At 38.5% G+C, this 18,768-nt stretch overlaps 2 protein-coding genes across 5 annotated transcripts in view; one reads left to right on the top strand and one right to left on the bottom strand.

The window, feature by feature from the left end:
• Positions 1 to 1,979: 1,979 nt before the first annotated feature.
• COCH (cochlin) lies at positions 1,980 to 16,878 on the top strand. 2 transcript variants are annotated; one of them, XM_021706444.1, is made up of 9 exons: positions 1,985 to 2,138; positions 2,913 to 3,046; positions 3,534 to 3,596; positions 4,555 to 4,599; positions 4,686 to 4,833; positions 8,457 to 8,560; positions 9,583 to 9,809; positions 9,962 to 10,478; positions 16,734 to 16,878. In XM_021706444.1, the coding sequence occupies exons 5-9, from the start codon at positions 4,784 to 4,786 to the stop codon at positions 16,739 to 16,741; spliced, it is 906 nt and encodes a 301-aa protein (XP_021562119.1). In that variant the 5' UTR covers positions 1,985 to 2,138; positions 2,913 to 3,046; positions 3,534 to 3,596; positions 4,555 to 4,599; positions 4,686 to 4,783; the 3' UTR covers positions 16,742 to 16,878. The 2 variants fall into 2 exon arrangements, with proteins under 2 accessions (XP_021562118.1, XP_021562119.1); XM_021706443.1 differs by lacking the exons at positions 2,913 to 3,046; positions 16,734 to 16,878 and adding an exon at positions 12,305 to 13,279 and having other exon boundaries at positions 1,980 to 2,138.
• STRN3 (striatin 3) overlaps positions 15,627 to 18,768 on the bottom strand; it is a 65,213-nt gene continuing 62,071 nt past the window's right edge. For all 3 annotated transcript variants that reach the window (XM_021706441.1, XM_021706440.1, XM_021706442.1), the window contains 2 exons: positions 17,462 to 17,548; positions 15,627 to 17,375 (listed from right to left, as the gene is read on the bottom strand). In XM_021706441.1, coding sequence (XP_021562116.1) covers positions 17,206 to 17,375; positions 17,462 to 17,548 — 257 coding nt within the window. In that variant the 3' untranslated portion in view covers positions 15,627 to 17,205. The remainder of the gene's footprint in view (positions 17,376 to 17,461; positions 17,549 to 18,768) is intronic.

The raw sequence follows: 18,768 nt of genomic DNA, 5'->3' as shown, positions 1-18,768 counted from the left end.
GGACCCGGCGCCCTGGACCTGCCCGGAGGGCCCGCGGGAGGGCGCGAAGGGTGGGGCGCGCCCGCGTGCCTCCCCGCGGCTGAGCAGCCCCGGCTCACCTGGGGCTCCCGCGGGCTCCGGCGGGGGCGTCCTGGCGGGTCCGCCGCGCGCGGCCGCGGGGGGGCGAGGCGGGAGGACCCCCGAGCACCGCCGGGGGCTCGCTCTCCCGGGGCTTCCGCGGCGCTGGGGGTCGGGGGGAGGACGCCCAGGCGCGACTCCAGACGGCCACATCCGAGGGGGCAGGGAGGCTGACGTCGTGGCCCACCTCGTCGGACACCCTAGCTGGCACGTTTCCAGGTGTGACCCCCCGCCCCCCATCAGACCGCTCTCGCGGTCCAATCCACACGCTCTCGAGAAAGTCTGAAAAGTTTGTTTCACGAGTAGAGGTGCGGGCTTGAGAGTGTGGTTCGGCGTATTTTCTGCAACGCAAAAGGGAAACCCTTTCCTAGAATCTGTTTTCCTGGAAAATGGAGATGAGGGTAAGTACTGCACCCGGCTGCGTTTCTCAAGCCCCTCGCCCCTCGTCAAAGTCAGTGACCGCAGCTAAAGGCGGGCGGCCTCTGCACCGAATCCTCGTGTCCCCCTCCCGCCGCCGAAAGTATTGTAGGAGTCAGGGTGTTGGATCATACGTATGAGGCTGCTCTTTGGGGTAAGGATTTTAACGTCCTCGGCGCTCCGGAGTGGTTCAGAGCTAGGAATTGCGCGTCGTGCCTGGCTCCCTTCCTTCCCTTCCGGGGAAGGTCAAGGCCAGGCTGTAGCTCACCACAACCAGCACAGAGGAGGTCCTCGTCGGCGGCAAGCAGCTCAGGTGGGCAGCAGGGCCAGAGATGGTTCCTCTGCCTTGGAAGAAAAAGAGTTTTTTTTTACTTAACATCGGTTTCGGAAGGGTTTGGAAAATTCAATAACCTGAATCCCAATTTAGTATCCACGGTAAAATGACAAACTGACGTGTTGTATTATGTTTTCTTGTGACATGTTGCCAAGGGCTTGTCACTTTCTACTATGTTTTGTAGTGAAAACTTTTATTGTTAGTTAGGCTGACAGTGTGAAACTTGAGAATATTAACAGTGCTTTCTAAAAATGCATTCTCTGCCTGATATATTTCTTTGGATAGATCTGGAGCAGACATAATCAGGTTCAGTTAAGATAGAAATGCCCTATTCTGAAGGAACTAACTTCCCTCCTTCCTGTCCTTCAGCAGTTGTGGAATGTTGCTTAGGCAAATTAACCTCATGGCTTTAATGTCCTCATCTACAGTGACAAACGAATGGTTGAATTAAGTACCATCCTGTGAACCTGAGTATCTTTTTACTGGTTTGCTTAGGTTGACATGTATTTGAAGGCTCCACATTTGCAGGCTAACTAGGGTATATGATTTGTGTGTGTATCTATGAAAATGTTCCACAATAGCTCAATCAGGATTTACTGTCTTCATCTCGAGTAACGATGTGTACGGTGTTGTCAAAGTTGAGGTTCTTACATTTCTAGAATGAATAAATGTTCAGTGACTTTTATTTCTAATCCTGATATGTTTCCAATTATGTATTTCCAACGTGATTGAGAATTGAGAAGCCTGGTGCAGTAGTGTATACCTGTAGTCGCAGTTACTCTGGAGGCTGAGATGTGAGGATCACTTGATCTCAGGAGTTCGAGACCAGCCTGGGCGATTTAGGAAACCCCATTGCAAAACAAAACAAAACAAACAAACAAAAACCTGAGAAAATTCCCATGTTGACTTTGACAGTGGTTGGGGGCTGTGTTAAATTGGAAAACCACCCTGTGTCTTGATAAAATTTGGAATGGTATTGAGTGGTACATTAGTCAGTATTCTTAACTGGAAGTGTAGACGTTAGGGAAGCAAAACTTAAATCTCATGCCCTAGTTCCCCCATCACTACGCCTCAAGAAGTCCTAAGGTTGCTTGTCATATTTCTTCTCTTCAGTTCCCATCGCTATTACATGCTTTACTAGAGGCTTGGACATCAGGAAAGAGAAAGCAGATGTCCTTTGTCCAGGAGGCTGCCCTCTTGAGGAATTCTCTGTGTTTGGGAACATAGTATATGCATCTGTATCGAGCATATGTGGGGCCGCCGTCCACAGGTAAGCCCAGACATTCCAGGGTGGGAGGGAAATGCAAGCATGATGATTTCCTTTCCTGCTCTAAGTCATCTGGGCCCCCTTCCTCTCCATATTCTATCTTTTGGTGTCATTTTGGTCATAGAAGATGAATACATTTTTAAGATTTTTCCTGGGTATCTTTGAAACACCAAATACACAAGGGAAGCTTTCTGACAAAAGGCAGATTGCATTACTTCTTGACAGCTAGATTCCTGTGATTCTAAAACATTCCTAATTATGTCATATATGACTGAGTTTTTACTATGTGTCAGCTCTTAATTTAACTTCGATCATTCTACAAGGTAGGTACAATTTTACTTTACAGATGAAGAAAACGGATCTCAGAGTTGTCAAGTATCTTGCCCAAGGTCCTTATTGTTAGCAAGTGCCATGCTATCCTGCAGTAGAATGGCCAGTAGGAAATTTAAATGCCTTGGACTGTTTTTTTGTTTGAGTGTCTTAGGAAAGTTGTTTAGCACTCTTTTATTAACTCTGAATCTCTGAAATGTAGGGAACAGGATACTACAAGTGTGTTCTTATCAACACTTAAGTTTGACAGCACAAAACCATTTCTCCAGGCATATTTTGTATCTGTGTAAGCAAGTTTTTAAACAGCTAGCAGCATCCTTAGATGACTTCCTTACTGAATGAACTATTTTTTTAAATTAAAGCAATGGAAGCAACACGGCACTATAACTCAGTCGGATGCCCTGAAAAAGTATGGATAGCATCTCAGCTGTTATTCTTGTGTTGCAGGGGAGTAATCAGCAGTTCAGGGGGACCTGTCCGAGTCTATAGCCTACCTGGTCGAGAAAACTATTCCTCAGTAGATGCCAATGGCATCCAGTCGCAAACACTTTCTAGATGGTCTGCTTCTTTCACAGTAACTAGTAGGTACAATTACATTGTTTTCACTTTTGTAACACTGTCCCTCTACCCTCACCTCCCCCCCAAAAAAGTTTTCTGTTTTTCTTAGCCCAACCTCTTTAACTCTGGTAGAAAAACCTGTGATCAAGATTGAAGAGGTAAACTGTGGGTTAGACTGAGGGGTCAAGTACCCACTCAAGTCAAATGTGGGTGCATAGGGGAAAGACAATCTTACTGTCACGTGAGAGCATTAGAAACTTGAATTGCGTGCTGTCTGAATACCCACTTATCAAGTTACACTAAACTGAAAAACTAGTGAATTCATTTTTGGTGATCCTTTTAAAGTATAACAGATAAGCATTTTGGTTCTCTGCTACTAGCATACAGCATGATGTTTGTAACTGTAATCACCATTACCCTGTTACATTTGTCATCCTGTAAAATCCAAAATTAATAATACTTTGGTGAAGAAGGAAAAGGGGGGAAAAAAGCATCTGTTTATTTTAACAGAAGGCAAAAGTGGTACCCAGGAGGCTACAGGACAAGCAGTGTCCACAGCACGTCCACCAACAGGTATGAAATATGGAACCTACCTAGTTGCTTGGCACAGCATTTGGAAATTATAAATAAATGTGTTGTTGGTAGAAGCTTTCCTTTAAAAAATTGATTTTTAGTAAGAGAAACAAAGCAAATATCTTAAGTCTGCTGTCATTACATATGGAAACATTACATTTTACATTTCAGATTCCTTATCCTTCTTATATTTTTTCAGTTATGGACTCTGCTACCAATCATTCTCTTGAAGTCCTATAATTTCTGCCTGATTTGATAAACCACACATAGGAACTGGTCAAAGGAAAAGTAACATGAACTTCTTCCTAGTTCCATTTACTCCATTCCCTTTCCTTGATTGCTGCTTTGTCATATAAAGGAATTAGTATGTATCTACTGTAAAAAAGAAAAAAAAAAAAAGCCAAGACTCCCCTTTTATAAGGCTATGGCAGTTTTAAGGTCAAAGAAACTAAGAACATTAGGACCTAACTCTGAGTGCCTGTCTCAGCTGTGTGTTTGAGATATCATAGACCTGAATTCGAGGCATATCATATACATGTAGGCCTATTACAGTCCTGATTTATTTGTTGGATCATTGCTTCCCCAGTCCAGAAAATATCGAGGAAATTAATTTTTTTAAGAACCATCTTTTCAGCCGGGCTCAGTGGCTCAGCCTGTAATCCTGTGCCTTGGGAGGCTGAGGTGAGTGGATTGCCTGAGCCTGCAGGTTCGAGACCCACCTGGGCAACTTGGTGAGACCTCATCTCTACAACAAATCAAAAAATTAGCCGGGTGTGGTGGTGGTGCACGCCTCTAGTTCCAGCTACTTGGAAGGCTGGGCGACAGAGTGAGACTCCAACTCAAAAAAAAAAAAAAGCCCTCTTTTCAAGAATGATACTCCTTGTTGTCATGAGTTTTTCCCCATGTGGGCATTTTGCTATGAAACTGTCCTTTGTTAATGCCAATTGCTTTATTTCAGGTAAACGACTAAAGAAAACACCTGAGAAGAAAACTGGTAATAAAGGTAAGAATCAAGATATTTGGGAAGATAACATTTTCTCTCCCTCTTCTTGAGACTGCTAATGCCAGGACTTGTTTGGGTGTTCACAGACTGTAAAGCAGACATTGCATTTCTAATTGATGGAAGCTTTAATATCGGGCAGCGCCGATTTAATTTACAGAAGAATTTTGTCGGGAAAGTGGCTCTAATGTTGGGAATTGGAACAGAAGGACCGCACGTGGGCCTTGTTCAAGCCAGGTACCAACCTTATTAAAATGAGAGATTTTTTTTAAATGATGTGTTCATGTTTTAATTGACACAGTAATTGTATATATAGGGTACATGGTAATGTTTTCATACATACAACATATAGTGGTCAAATTAGGGTAATTAGCATATCCATCGCCTTAAGTATTTTTCATTGGGAACGTTCAAAATCAGATGGGAGGAGATTTGAATGATGTCTTAAATAATGACAAATTATCGATCCTTTTCGTGGGTACATTCATTTTAGTTCAATATAAACATGTTGAGTTGTGGCCATCTAAACTATATAAATTCATGGTCTAAGACCACATAGGCAAACTGAGTAAGGCTGAGTACATCCTTTTAGAATAAAAGGTTTAGAGAATTGTATGCTATGTACATGAGGACCAGACGGTAGGCTGAAGGGTCCTGTTGCTCTCACAAATCATCTCTGCACATCTACTCAATTCCCAATTTCTCTTCTCCGTAGAAGCAATGCTATGTCTATTCCTCCTTCCCTATTCTGTCATTTTTTTTAGCTCTTTCCATATTCTCTTGGTTGGAGATCTGAACATGACCTTTTTATTTTATTCATTCAAAAATAATATGTAGCCGGGCTCTGTGGCTCAGCCTGTAATCCCGCGCTTTGGGAGGCTGAGGTGAATGGATTGCCTGAGCCCGTGGGTTCGAGACCCGCCTGGGCCGCGAGATCTCATCTCTACAATAAAACAAAAAATCAGCCGGGCGTGATAGCGCATGCCTGTAATTCCACCTACTCGGAAGGCTGAGGCAGAAGGATCGCCGGAGCCCAGCAGGTCGAGGCTGCGGTGGCCGGGAGCAGCCACTGCACTCCAGTCTGGGCGACAGAGTGAGACTCCAACTCAAAAAAATAAAACAAAACAAAAAAATTTCCCAATTTTATATGCCCTAATCACTATAATGTTTTATTTTAAGAAAATATTTGACTATACACAAATATGTCTTTTTTTAAATCTCAGACTATAAAAATGTCTTTGCATCCTGTTTTTTCATCCTTTAGTGTTCTGAACATTTTCTCATACCACAAGTATTCATCAAAAATTAATTTCCTTGCATGATTATTTAACCACTCTTTGTTTTTGCACCATTGTACATTACGCTGTAATGAACATCTTTTGATATCATCTTTGTGCTCATCTCTGAGTGTTTCATTAGGCTAGATTCCTAGAAACGAAGTTCTAACATCGTTAAGGCTTCTGATATAAATAGCAGAATTGAGCCTGTAGTCCCATACTCAGGAGGCTGAGGTGAGGATCTCTTGGGCCCAGGAGTTTGAGCTTGCTATAATCACACTATTGCACTCCAGCCTGAACAACAGAGTGAGACCCAATCTCTAAGAAATAATGATAAAATAAATAGCAGAATTATTTTCTAAAAAGTTGAAGCAGTTTAAACTACCATCAGCAGTGTATAAGTGTGTATAAACAGTACCATTACAAATATTAATTTATATTTCATTTGTTCTTACATTATTACAAGTGGCTCTGTTCTTAGTGTAGATAATTTTTAGGTGTGAGGTGAAAATTTAACTTTGATTTTTACATAATTTAACCATTTGTCTCTCACCTTACCAAAAAAAACAACCCTCCTTTTTTCATTGATTTATGGTATCACCTTTATGCCTAAGTTTGGGCAATTCTGTTCTTTGATTCATATGCTAATCCTTACATTTTTTCTACACTGCTTTGATTATTGTGGCTTTATTGTACATTTTAACATCCCATGAGGCAAATTCCTCTGCGGTACTTTCATCTTACACTTTTTTTTATTTTTACTTATTTGACCCAATTCTTTCTTAAGATGAAATCTACATTACAAAGACTTAACTTCTTGTAATTTCCTTGTTTATAGTTTTTCTACTTTAGAAAAAACATTGGAATGAACTATATTAAGAGTTTATATTTAAGTAGAATATATTCTTAAGGATGTACAAGTAAGACTAATTTCATAAGTAATAATTTAGATAGTTGAAAAGTGACCATAAAAGTGAAAAGGTTTTCAGCCCATGAAATCTCATTTTGTTACCCAATATTCTATCAGGTATGCAGAAATACTAATAGTAGGTATGCAGAGATCAGTGTCATACTTCTCCCTCAAAAAATCTTGACTTACTAAAATGACACTGATAATGCTAAGATCTTAACGTTTTGCACTTATATTGAATTATCTAAGAACTAAACACGACAAATTCTGCCTTAGTTGTTTATATTCAACATGGTCTCTAATGAACAGAGTAGTTATGAAAGGAAGCTGAAATTCTTTTCATATTGAATATAGAAAATGAAATTTCAAAACTCTTCACAATACACATAATTTTAAGATTGGCATATATTATCACTTATTACAAGAATGTCAATATTGTAACTTTATAATTTATTTCCTGATAACTTTTCCCATTTTATTTTTTTTTGAGTTGGAGTCTCACTCTGTCACCCAGGCCAGAGTGCAGTGGCTGCTTCCGGTCACCACAGCCTCGACCCGCTGGGCTCCGGCGATCCTTCCGCCTCAGCCTTCCAAGTAGCTGGAACTACAGGCGAACGCTACCATGCCCAGCTGATTTTTTGATTTATTGTAGAGATGAGGTCTTGCCAAGTTGCCCAGGTGGGTCTCGAACCTGCGGGCTCAGGCAATCCACTCACCTCGGCCTCCCAAAGGCGCAGGATTGCAGGCTGAGCTACCAAGCCCGGCTAACTTTTCCCATTTTAAAAATGCTCAGTGCTATCTGAGTGGCATTGAAATTGTCTCTTCTAGCCCCTCAAGTTAGAGCTAAAGTCCTCACTGCAGGGATCAAAAACCAACCAATCAGCTCACCATTAGCCCCTGCCTTCTGCTGCTTGGTCCTTAATACTGACCAATCAAAACAGCAACAGCTCACAGCTAGTGGGAGCCAATCAGCTTGGACTTAGGGCTATATAAGCCCTGGCAACCCCTTCAGATCCCCTGCACCATGGGAGCTTTTCTGTCTTCTCAATAAATCCTACTTACTCGCTAAAAAAGAACAAAAAACAAACAAAGTCTCTTCTGACCAGAGAGACCTGGGCAAATAGAGCCACACTGTTTTGAGCTTTGGCATTCCCCACTGGAGTAGACCTAGTCTATACCTGGCTGCCTTCTAGTTAGTTTAGCTACCTGATGCCCAACTCTGTAGACTTCCGTTAAACCCAGGGCCCTGAGCCAAGCCTGGTTTCGGGTGCTCCAGACAGCGTAGACATAGACTTTGGAGCCAAACAACCTGAATTTAAGATACAGCTGTTTTGTTGGGCAAACTGCCTAAATGCTCTCAACCTCAGTTTCTCCTTTACATAATTGGGATAATTTCTATCTAGTACCACTATGGTGAAGTGAGGTTATATCTGTAATATGTATTTGGCTTAATACTAAACCCTCAGTGTAGCAATTGCCTTAGTTACATTTCTGAAATATCCCTAGTACTTCAAATAAGGATGATATATCTTAATTGGCTATATACTGTGGGATTAAAAAAGAAACTTGGATGTTGTCTGATTTTAAAACTGTTTTTTAAGGCATATAATGTTGCTTGTTTATTTTGCCTCTTCAATTCTCCATGGATAACATTTTCTTTTTCTTCCATTTAGTGAACATCCCAAAATAGAATTTTATCTGAAAAACTTTACATCAGCCAAAGATGTTTTGTTTGCCATAAAGGAAGTAGGTTTCAGAGGGGGTAATTCCAATACAGGTAAGTAGACTTTGACACTTGGGATATAATATAGGAGAGGGTTTCAGTGATCAGTCACGTAAAACAACATTATGCTATTTTACATAAGCAGAAGTGAAACTTCCTCCTGGCTCTGAAATCTTGGCTAGGTCTGCATTTGATCATCTGAGATGAATATTCAATTTATAATGGAAAGTACACCAAAAGGTTGATATTTCTTATTTTAAAAATTCTAAAGCAATGTGATTTATAACGCTTATCTAGCCGGGCTTGGTGGCTCAGCCTGTAATCCTGCGCTTTGGGAGGCTGAGGTGAGTGGATTGCCTGAGCCCGCGGGTTCGAGACCCGCCTGGGCAGCGAGACCTCATCTCTACAATAAATCAAAAAATCAGCCAGGTGTGGTAGCGTGTGCCTGTGATTCCGGCTATTCGGAAGGCTGAGGCGGAAGGATCGCCGGAGCCCAGCAGGTCGAGGCTGCGGTGGCCGGGAGCGGCCACTGCACTCCAGTCTGGGTGACTGAGTGAGACGCCAACTCAAAAAAATAAGAAATATATATATAAAATATATAAATGTATATAATATTATATATAAAAAATATAAATATATATATATAACGCTTATCCATTGGACTGGCCAGGTATCACTTTGGAAGCAAAGATCTACAGACCTGTCAGCTATGGCAGAAAGAATTAGAATAGCACTATTGTTGACCCTCTGAAGAGACACTTCTTCTTCTGACTCCTTAGAGGCACTAATCAGTCACCAGAGGGCAAGATAGAAAGCACATGCATAGTAGTAGGAGTCAGTTTTGTATTTCTGACTGGTGACTGATGTGAGGTAAGGAAATGTGAAGCTTCTTGAAGGTGGTGGGGGAAGTAATGTGGGTTGTGAAGACAAGAAATAGGCCTGAGGGATAATTAAACTTTCCCATTTTGTGCATCTGTTGTAGAACCTGAGTTCTGTAAATTCTTAGTAGCAATAAGCTGCTACAGGGAAATACAAATGTCGTTTGAGCCACTTGTTTGCTGCTTTTTTAAACCTAGGAAAAGCCTTGAAGCATACTGCTCAGAAATTCTTCACAGTAGATGCTGGAGTGAGAAAAGGGATCCCCAAAGTGGCGGTGGTATTTATTGATGGTTGGCCTTCTGATGACATCGAGGAAGCAGGCATTGTGGCCAGAGAATTTGGTGTCAATGTATTCATAGTTTCTGTGGCCAAGCCTATCCCTGAAGAACTGGGAATGGTTCAGGATGTTGCATTTGTTGACAAGGTGAGGTGGTCCAGGGCATCCTTTCTTACGGTGGTAGTGATTCACGTTTTGACTAGCCCATATTAACCTTGAGCATTGAAGATTTTCCCTAATTTTTAAGAAGAAACAACTTTTGATCCCTTTGGATACGTCTTATCTGCCTCTCCCCCTAGGCTGTCTGTCGGAGTAACGGCTTCTTCTCTTACCACATGCCCAACTGGTTTGGCACCACGAAATATGTAAAGCCTCTGGTACAGAAGCTCTGCACTCACGAGCAAATGATGTGCAGCAAGACCTGCTATAATTCAGTGAACATCGCCTTTCTGATTGATGGCTCCAGCAGTGTTGGAGATAGTAATTTCCGTCTCATGCTTGAATTTGTTTCCAACATAGCCAAAACTTTTGAAATCTCAGACATTGGCGCCAAGATAGCTGCTGTACAGTTTACTTACGATCAGCGCACAGAATTCAGTTTCACTGACTACAGCACCAAAGAGAATGTCCTAGCTGTTATCAGAAACATCCGCTATATGAGTGGTGGAACAGCGACTGGTGATGCCATTTCCTTTACTGTCAGAAATGTGTTTGGTCCCATAAGGGAGAGCCCCAACAAGAACTTCCTAGTCGTTGTGACAGATGGGCAGTCCTATGATGACGTCCGAGGCCCTGCCGCTGCAGCGCATGATGCAGGTAAGGTCCTTGTCGTTTGCATGGGGAGGGGATGAAGGATAGTTCGGTGACTTTTAGGAGTAAACAGACTTTAAACAATTATTTCATGGAACAAACATCTTAGTGGGCAGCCACTGTTAGAAGAGCTTTACCCAATATCAACTGATTTGTCAAAGCAGTCCTACTCATCTCATTCTACAGATAAGTAAACAAACCTCCCCAAAGTGACACAGCTAGTAAGTGGCAAGGCCGGGATCCAAATCCAGGTATTTTAGTTCCAGTGGAGCCCACATTCCTAACTGCTGTATTGGAACAACTGCCATGAGAACCATGCCACGTGTTAAGGAAATGCTACAAGTGCTCCCATTTAGCTCAAATTTGGACAGTATCCCCAAATAGTTTATCACAATCTACCTTTCGATAATTTGTCCTTTTTAGTAAAGTTTTGTCCGGCGTGTTTCTAAGATGATGAGGTCTCCAGTAAAGACTTTAATCATAGCCCATCTAAACTTCCTCAAGTATTTTTTTTTCCTTGAGATAATGAAAACATACTCTGGTGTTATAAAAGGGCTAAAGGCTTTTCTTCCTCACCCCATCCTTAATATTAATTTTGGTGAAGGCCTAGTACCTGAAGTTATTAGCATAATATGTTGCTGAGAGCAAACAGACCAATGAAAAGCTAAGGTTCCCTTCCTGGAGCTACAACTGAGTGACTTAAACTTTAAGAAGTTGGCCCACATTGAAATAGAGTCATGAAAATTATCCCTTAGTGATAGTTAAGTGAAAGACACATACACACACACACAGCAGAAAATAGGGTAGGCTTTTAGGGCTAGTTTTAGGCTAGTTGAGTTTTTTTAAAAACTGTAGAGTAGGGAGAGAAGGTTAGATGGTCGTGATAAATTAGAAATTGTTTCAAGTAGTTTTTATGTTGTCTAAATCTGCTTCATATCTGAAGACTTCACAACTCTGATCATTAGGAGTACCAAACTCCAGAAATGTTATGGGAAGTTTCACCCAGCATTAGATAGGTGGTAGGCTACACTAAGAATCTGCTAAACGGATACTTGGACAATAGGGGTTCAGCTGAATCCAACTAATATCACCCTAAACAAAATAGTTTTTCCAGTAACTCAAATGAATGTAAAACCTTATGAAACTGAAGAAATTACTCCAGCTTCATAGAAATCCCTCTTTGGCAGTTTTTTTTTAATCATCAGATTTTTGTTTGGGATTATAGACAGGCATTTTCCAATTATTACACAATTTGTCGATACGACTGTAAAGATTAAAATGGAAGAAACAACTTACCAACAGACTAGTCACCATTCCCCACATAAGGCAGTCTTAGAAAACTTCAGTTTACTTATCCTTAGACCATTCTTTCTTGCTTTAATGTACCGACTGAAACTCCAGTATGGTGTTTAACTGATGACAACAGGCAGTCCTTTCTCAAGCCAATCTGAGAGGACATTTCACCATGTGTCTTTGTCATGGGATTTCTTTAAAAGACAATGTGTATCAGGTTAAGAAAGTTTCCTTCTATTTCTAGTTTACTCAGTGTTCTGCCATGAATGAATATTGAACTTTATCAAACCTTTTATGAGTGATCATGATTTGTTAATGTGATGACTTACTGACGTTGCAAAGCTTCTTGTATTGACCAAACTCTCTTGCTGCTCTCATCATCACGACTATAAACAATTTGGAACAGGGGATTCAATTGTTCAGAAATGAGTAGGCAGTTTTCTCTGCAGCTATGTAATAATGTATAGAAAATATATAGACATAATTTTATATGTAAGCTGGACCTGGTTTTAATTCATGTCAACACGTTTCTATTGTAGGTATCACCATCTTCTCTGTTGGTGTGGCCTGGGCACCTCTGGATGACCTGAGAGATATGGCCTCTAAACCAAAGGAGTCACATGCTTTCTTCACAAGAGAGTTCACAGGATTAGAACCAATTGTTTCCGATGTTATTAGAGGCATTTGCAGAGATTTCTTAGAATCCCAGCAATAATGGTGACATTCTGGCAACTGAGAAAGTACAAGATCTAATGTATAAATTGTACTCCCATAATACTGAAATACTATAGCATACTAGGATCAGATACAAAACTATACTAAGTATGTCAACTGCCGTTTTAAGCCAATTAATATACCTTAAAAACTCCTGCCTTCAGATTACAATTTACAGTATATTTTATTCAAAACACACTGCTGAGGCTTCATAATCATGACCCTTAGAAACTCAGGAGATATTGCAGATTAAAACCTTGAGTTCTATCATGCCCATTGAATGCATAGATATGCAAATTCCACAGCACAACAAAAGAATCTAATATTTAGGTCAAAAGCAACATTCCTTCTCTAATCATTCTGTATTAACTAAAGAAAATGACGAGAAATTTAAATGGAAAACAGCTCTTTAACATGGTTCAAATATAAAAATCTTGACCCAAATGGATGTTTTCTTAAAAGCAATCAGTAATAGCTATTACTCCACATGTGGAAATATAAAGAAATCATGTATCACTCTCTTGTAGTGTACTATCATGACAACTTACGATTAAAAATATCACACTGAATAAGATAGCAAGGTTGCTTGGTATTCTATTTATCTCCTTAATTTCTTGTGCATGGATATATTTGGCTTATCCTCAAAGTCATCCAAGTACTTAAAAGATTAAGTTGGTAAAGTTTTACTTACTGCTTATACTATCAACTTCTAGCTTTCAAGAAAAGAACCTTTCAAGTAACAACTGTAAGAAAAAATATTATAGTTTGAATATTTAAGCAATAAAACTGCTAGAGACTTATTCTAAGCTGCTTTTTATTTTAAGTGTCTCTCCTGAGCATAAGGTAGAAATTCTCACTGTGGGAGCTTTTCTGTTCTCTCAATAAATCCTGCTTTCTAAAAAACTAAAAAGTCCAAAAAAAAAAAATTTCTCTATTCACTAATTCATGTGGAAAGACCAACCTGAATTGTTTAAATCATGCAACATGGCTAGGCGTGGGGGCTTGTGCCTGTAATCCCAGCACTTTGCAAGGCTGAGGAAGGAGAATCACTTGAAGCCAGGAGTTCAAGACCAGCCTGGGCAACATACATAGCAAGACTCCCCATGTCTACCAAAAAAAAAAAAATTGTGCCATACTAAGTATATTTTTTTCTTTCTCCTAATTATTTCTTGAAAGCCTACTGTTCTAGGCATGATACATTCATTACTAGGTTAAATAATATGAGATGCTTTTGAGTTGAGTCATCAGAAATGTTTTGTAATTTTAACTTAAACATACTTTGAAGTTGGTTCCGAAGAAAGATCAGAACTCCCTTAACGTGACTGAGAGGATTAGCTCACCAAAAACCAGAGGGGCTCTACCATCCCATCTTGCCTATCTGTTCTAAAGACAAGATCCTATCTCCTCCCGTCACCCACATACCCACCCTGTATCTCCCTTCAAACATACACTGATTCTATCTGAAACTGTTTACAACTAAACAGCTGACCCGGAAAAGGTTTTAATTGGTTGGAATAATATACTTCAGTAAATCTTTTGAGTCCAACAATTTTAGAGCCCACATACAGAGTAAAAGAACAGTGGGGAGAGGCAGAACTGTCTTTGTTAGTATATACATTTTTGAATTTGAAAGTGTAATTTGCAAAGACAGTAACCTCCCTCTTCCTCATCTTTATAAAAAGCTGAAGTATGACTAAATCACAGAACAAGGATAATTTTAATTTAAGCAATATAAAAAATGGGTTTAACTTAACATGACTTTTCTCCATTAGCTGACCAAAAATTCTCAACCAGGAGTACCACCTCTTGGAAGATTAAGCTTTAATGAAAACCCAGCTTCCAGTCATGAATCCTGTTTAAAAAAAGGTTTTTTCTTTAATTGTTTAACTTTTAAAAGTAAACATATCAGGATAAAGGATTAACCAGTAAAAGGGGACAGAGTAAAAAAGACGTTCTACAGTCCAACTTGAGCAGGCAACCCTAGATTCCAAATACATTAGTCCAGTTATAATGCAAGGCATTAAATGTAATGTTACTCTTCAGTGGGTAACTTAAGTAACTTAATTTGAAATAATGAGAATAATAATAAAATATGAAGCAGAATGTTTAAATATTAAAGAAGTCAACATAGTAAGGTTTGTATATAAAATATTCTTCAATCTTGTATATATAAAGTACTATCTGGTAGTCAAACATCTATGTAATTTCCACATAAGTCACAAATGAAAGCACACAAGTAGAATAAAATAAGACATTTTTTGCATCCCTTTAGTCTCTTCCAAATGTTTAATATTGTAGAGAAAAAATACAACCAAAGGAGATAAAAGTAAATATATATACTAATTTTTAACCATTTCAGTTTTAATACATCCCAGAAGAGGTGAATGCTTATGCACTGCTATATTCATCACATTTCAGTTAAATGGTAACGCACTGGGTTGGAATAGCCACTCTAAACACTAGCTTTGGAAGAGCTTTTTCTTAAATTATTTCAAAAAAAAGAGGGAGGAGAGAAGTACCTCTTTAATTTGTTCATCAGTTGAATTTTCAGTTCAAGAAAAATATATATAATTTTTAAGTTTTGGAGTTTGTGTTTCATCAGCAATGACTAAAACTGCTATTTGGATTTTTATTGCAGATGACAAAATTTTTCAATGTACACAAAATGCATTTGTTTTTGCAGTAGGCAGTTAAAGTGAATTTTGCACATAAGTTTTCTAGTGTTCCCTTCTGATCTTTATCTGCAATTCCCTTCAAAGAAAAGGATATTACTTTGTTGAAGAAAAGTTTCGAGATACTGATACTTAACATTATTTATAAGGACAACTTTTAACTAATATTCAATTCAATTTATTCCTTGAATTTTTTTGTGGGAATAGGTATGGCAAAATAGGGATACCACCACCAGTAACTGAAATTCAGGTTTAATAAAGTAACACAATGTCTAAGGAAATTATTTAAAACTGCATCTCTGAATATCTTTTTTTTTTTGGTTATTTTTAACTACCTAATAGAAGATTTTTTTAAAAATCCCCAGATGAAATGAAATACTTAGGCATTCTTAATAGTGCAACTGTTCTCTCATACTAGAATATCAATAAAGAGTACAAAGTTCAAAAGAACAGCATAAAAATAAGGACTAAGAAATCATCTTCATTTCCTAGTTTAATTATGGAGAGTGAAGTATTGCACTTTATTATTCAACACAAAATGATGTAGCCAACAGTAACATACAGGTACACAATTTAATATTTATTATATGCATTTTATATACATTATTTTCAACAGCTGTATGTTTGCTATGTGGTACAATCTTAAAAATTTGCTGATTCATAGTTGTAAAACAAAAACCTTACAAAACTCATCAAAACTCGCAAACTGATCAGAAAAGTTTTTTGGAAGACTAGAAAAAATACTTTATTGTCTTAATCATGCATTACACAAACAAAATCTTTAGTTACATCATAAAATTAAGCACATCTAAAAAAATAAAACAGGGATAACTAGTCCAAACACAGCAGAGTTCTGTATCCTGATTCAACTATTTTTGTATCCTATTTGTAATGCAAATAAAATTTTACTCCAAATACTTTTAAACAAGTTAGTTTTGTTTGGAATCATGGAAAACCAAGATGTGTATCTTTGGGGGACCCACCTTGGTTTGTAACTTAAACTATAAAATATTCCATTTTTAGTCTATTTTAGACTATTCAAAGAGTTCCAAAATAGATATACAGGTTCCTTTAGCACATTAATAAAAGGATATAAAGACCAACAAAAAGTGAAATAAATAATAGGCTATTAGCAAGATGGATAATCCTTGATAAATAAACTTGTAAATACAGTAAGATGTACAAAATATCACATAGTGATAAGATGCCAAGATTAGTTTTTCTTTTTTCAGAGTTCATTTGGAGTACTAAACCCCACTGTTTCTTTTTAATACACTTAATAGTCCTTGGTTTATGAAGACATTTATGTGATGATATGGGTTATTTAGTATCTTTATGGGAGGACTTAGCTGAGCTGTATTAAGCAAAAGAAGGAAAGAAAGTGGTTACAGGGCAGTAAGTCAGTGAGATCTCTGTGTTTTAGGGTTGTATAATGCAGAAAATCTTCAATACAATCTTGAGCACTGTTGTGACAGGCTAAATATATAAAAAGACTTATAAAAACTAGAATTTTTTCCAAACATTTTGTGCAACTAATGCTAAAATATTTTAAGTTAAATTTTCTTTTTTCTTTTTTTTAAAGCAAAATAAGTTTAAAAGGGAATCTGTGGCATTCAACTGATAAACAGAAGATCACTAACAGATGAAAAAAAGCTACTCTTGGAGCTCACTTCCCCCAACAGGAGCACCACATTCCTAACCCTAAGGCAGCACACAGAGTCCAAAAACAAAAACAAACAAACAAAAAATTCTTTTTGAAAGATCAGACTCTACATTGGCTTAAAGACATCTAAAAAACAGACATACGCTCGGTTTATATCCAGTACAGGCCACGAATACTGGAGTCTTTTTTTTTGTCCCACAAAATACAGTAATTACAGTTAAATTAATGAGTCTGACATTAAGATGTGATGTCCACCAATTTATGCCTGCCCCAAATAGCCTTCACCAGGCAGATCACATGTAGTGTCATATCAGTAACTTTATTGATGGCAGTGATGCAGACCCTCTTTCTGTCCAAGCAAATCTTTGTTATGATGCGAGTGTTTGTTGATTCATACAAATACTTTGGCAAGGGCATCAGCTCCTGCACTGGCTATATATGCTTTTGATGGATGGAAAGCAACATCATAAATGGATTCATCCAATTTTTTCCTATGAGCTGTTATTTCTTGCACACATGTCTTGCTGTCTAAATTCCACAATCTTATGGAACAGTCATGGCCTGTAAAAGAATAAATAAAGTTTGTTACTGAGTAACAGTTCTTTTATAAAATTTGAGTGCAGTACAGAATGAAAGTTCAGACTTACTTCCAGACATCAAATAGATTCCATTAGGATCTACTGCTAAACTTGTAACAGCATCCAAATGAGCTACCATAGAATGGATCATTTTACCTAAATAAAACATAACAGAGAAAATTAGGTTTTCGTAAATACTAACTTGAGACATCAGCATCAACAAAAAAATCACTATAGCAATTTTTAAAAATTGTGGTAAAGTATATAAAACATAAAATTTATCAGTGTAACCATTTAAGAGTATACAATCCAGTGACTTTTACAACATTCCGTGTTGTGTGACCATAACCAGTATCTAGTTCAGAACATTTTCATCACCCTGTACTCATTAAGCAGTCACTCCTCATTTGTCTCCTCTCCCCAGTCCCTGGCAACCACTAATCCGCTTTTTCAGCAGACTGGCCTATTCCAGATGCTTCGTATAAATGGACTCATGTAATATGTGTCTGGTTTCTTTCACTTAAAATAATATTTTCAAGTTATGTATGCTATAGTGATATTTGAAGAGAACTTAAATTCTAACGCAGAACTTTCCTAGATAATTACTCCTAAAACAGACATTTGTGTGACATCAATTTTACAGTGTAAAATGTAATAACAAAGGATTGAATCAAAGGCTTAAGATCATATAAATTGAAATTAAGATGAAAATAAGCCAAGTGTGATGGGGCATGCCTGTAGTCCTAGCTTCTCGGAAGGCTAAGGTGGTAGGATCACTTGAGCCCAGGAGTTCAGGGATACAGTGTGCTATGACTATGTCTGTGAATAGCCACTGCACTCCAGCCCAGGCAATATAGTAAGACCCCATCTCTTAGGGGAGAAAAAAACAGAATCTCATCAGAGACCTTAGTATTTTTAACATACATGAGTTAATGATAAATACACCACCAGAAAATATATTCCTACCTAAAGAGTCTAGTATCAAATTCATTAATCCTTTCAAATGTCAATCACATTTTATATCTAGGGGAGAAGGGGAAGAAGTACACCAAATTACTATGGAATTCCCTAGATATTAACAAAAATGCTGTTCTGGAAAATGTCATTTAATGAATATCTTCACTGAAGATTTAGTAAGCAGACAGAATTTAACAGCAAGTTGAAATTAAAAACAAGTTGTGAGCTGGGCATGGTGGCTCACGCCTGTAATCCTAGCACTTTGGGATGCCAAGGCGGGCATATTGCCTGAGCCCAGGAGTTTGAGACCAGCCTGGGTGACACAGCAAGACCTTGTCTCTACCAAAATATTAAAAAATGAAGCCAGGCTCGGTGGCTCAGACTGTAATCCCGCGCTTTGGGAGGCTGAGGTGAGTGAA

The sequence above is a fragment of the Carlito syrichta genome, unplaced genomic scaffold (assembly GCF_000164805.1).
Source record: "Carlito syrichta isolate Samal-C Ts95f unplaced genomic scaffold, Tarsius_syrichta-2.0.1 Scaffold315592, whole genome shotgun sequence".
Classification (NCBI taxonomy): Eukaryota; Metazoa; Chordata; class Mammalia; order Primates; family Tarsiidae; genus Carlito; species Carlito syrichta.
The sequence above is the reverse complement of the archived record's forward strand: the minus strand, read 5'-3'. Positions and strand labels throughout refer to the sequence as shown.

Bases quoted from the DNA above. Each gene is read 5' to 3' on its own strand.
- COCH (XM_021706443.1), top strand. From the start codon at position 2,099: ATGCATCTGTATCGAGCATATGTGGGGCCGCCGTCCACAG. The intron at 2,139-3,533 runs GTAAGCCCAGAC...TTATTTTAACAG, and splicing joins TGTGGGGCCGCCGTCCACAG to AAGGCAAAAGTGGTACCCAG. The intron at 4,834-8,456 runs GTACCAACCTTA...TCTTCCATTTAG, and splicing joins GTGGGCCTTGTTCAAGCCAG to TGAACATCCCAAAATAGAAT.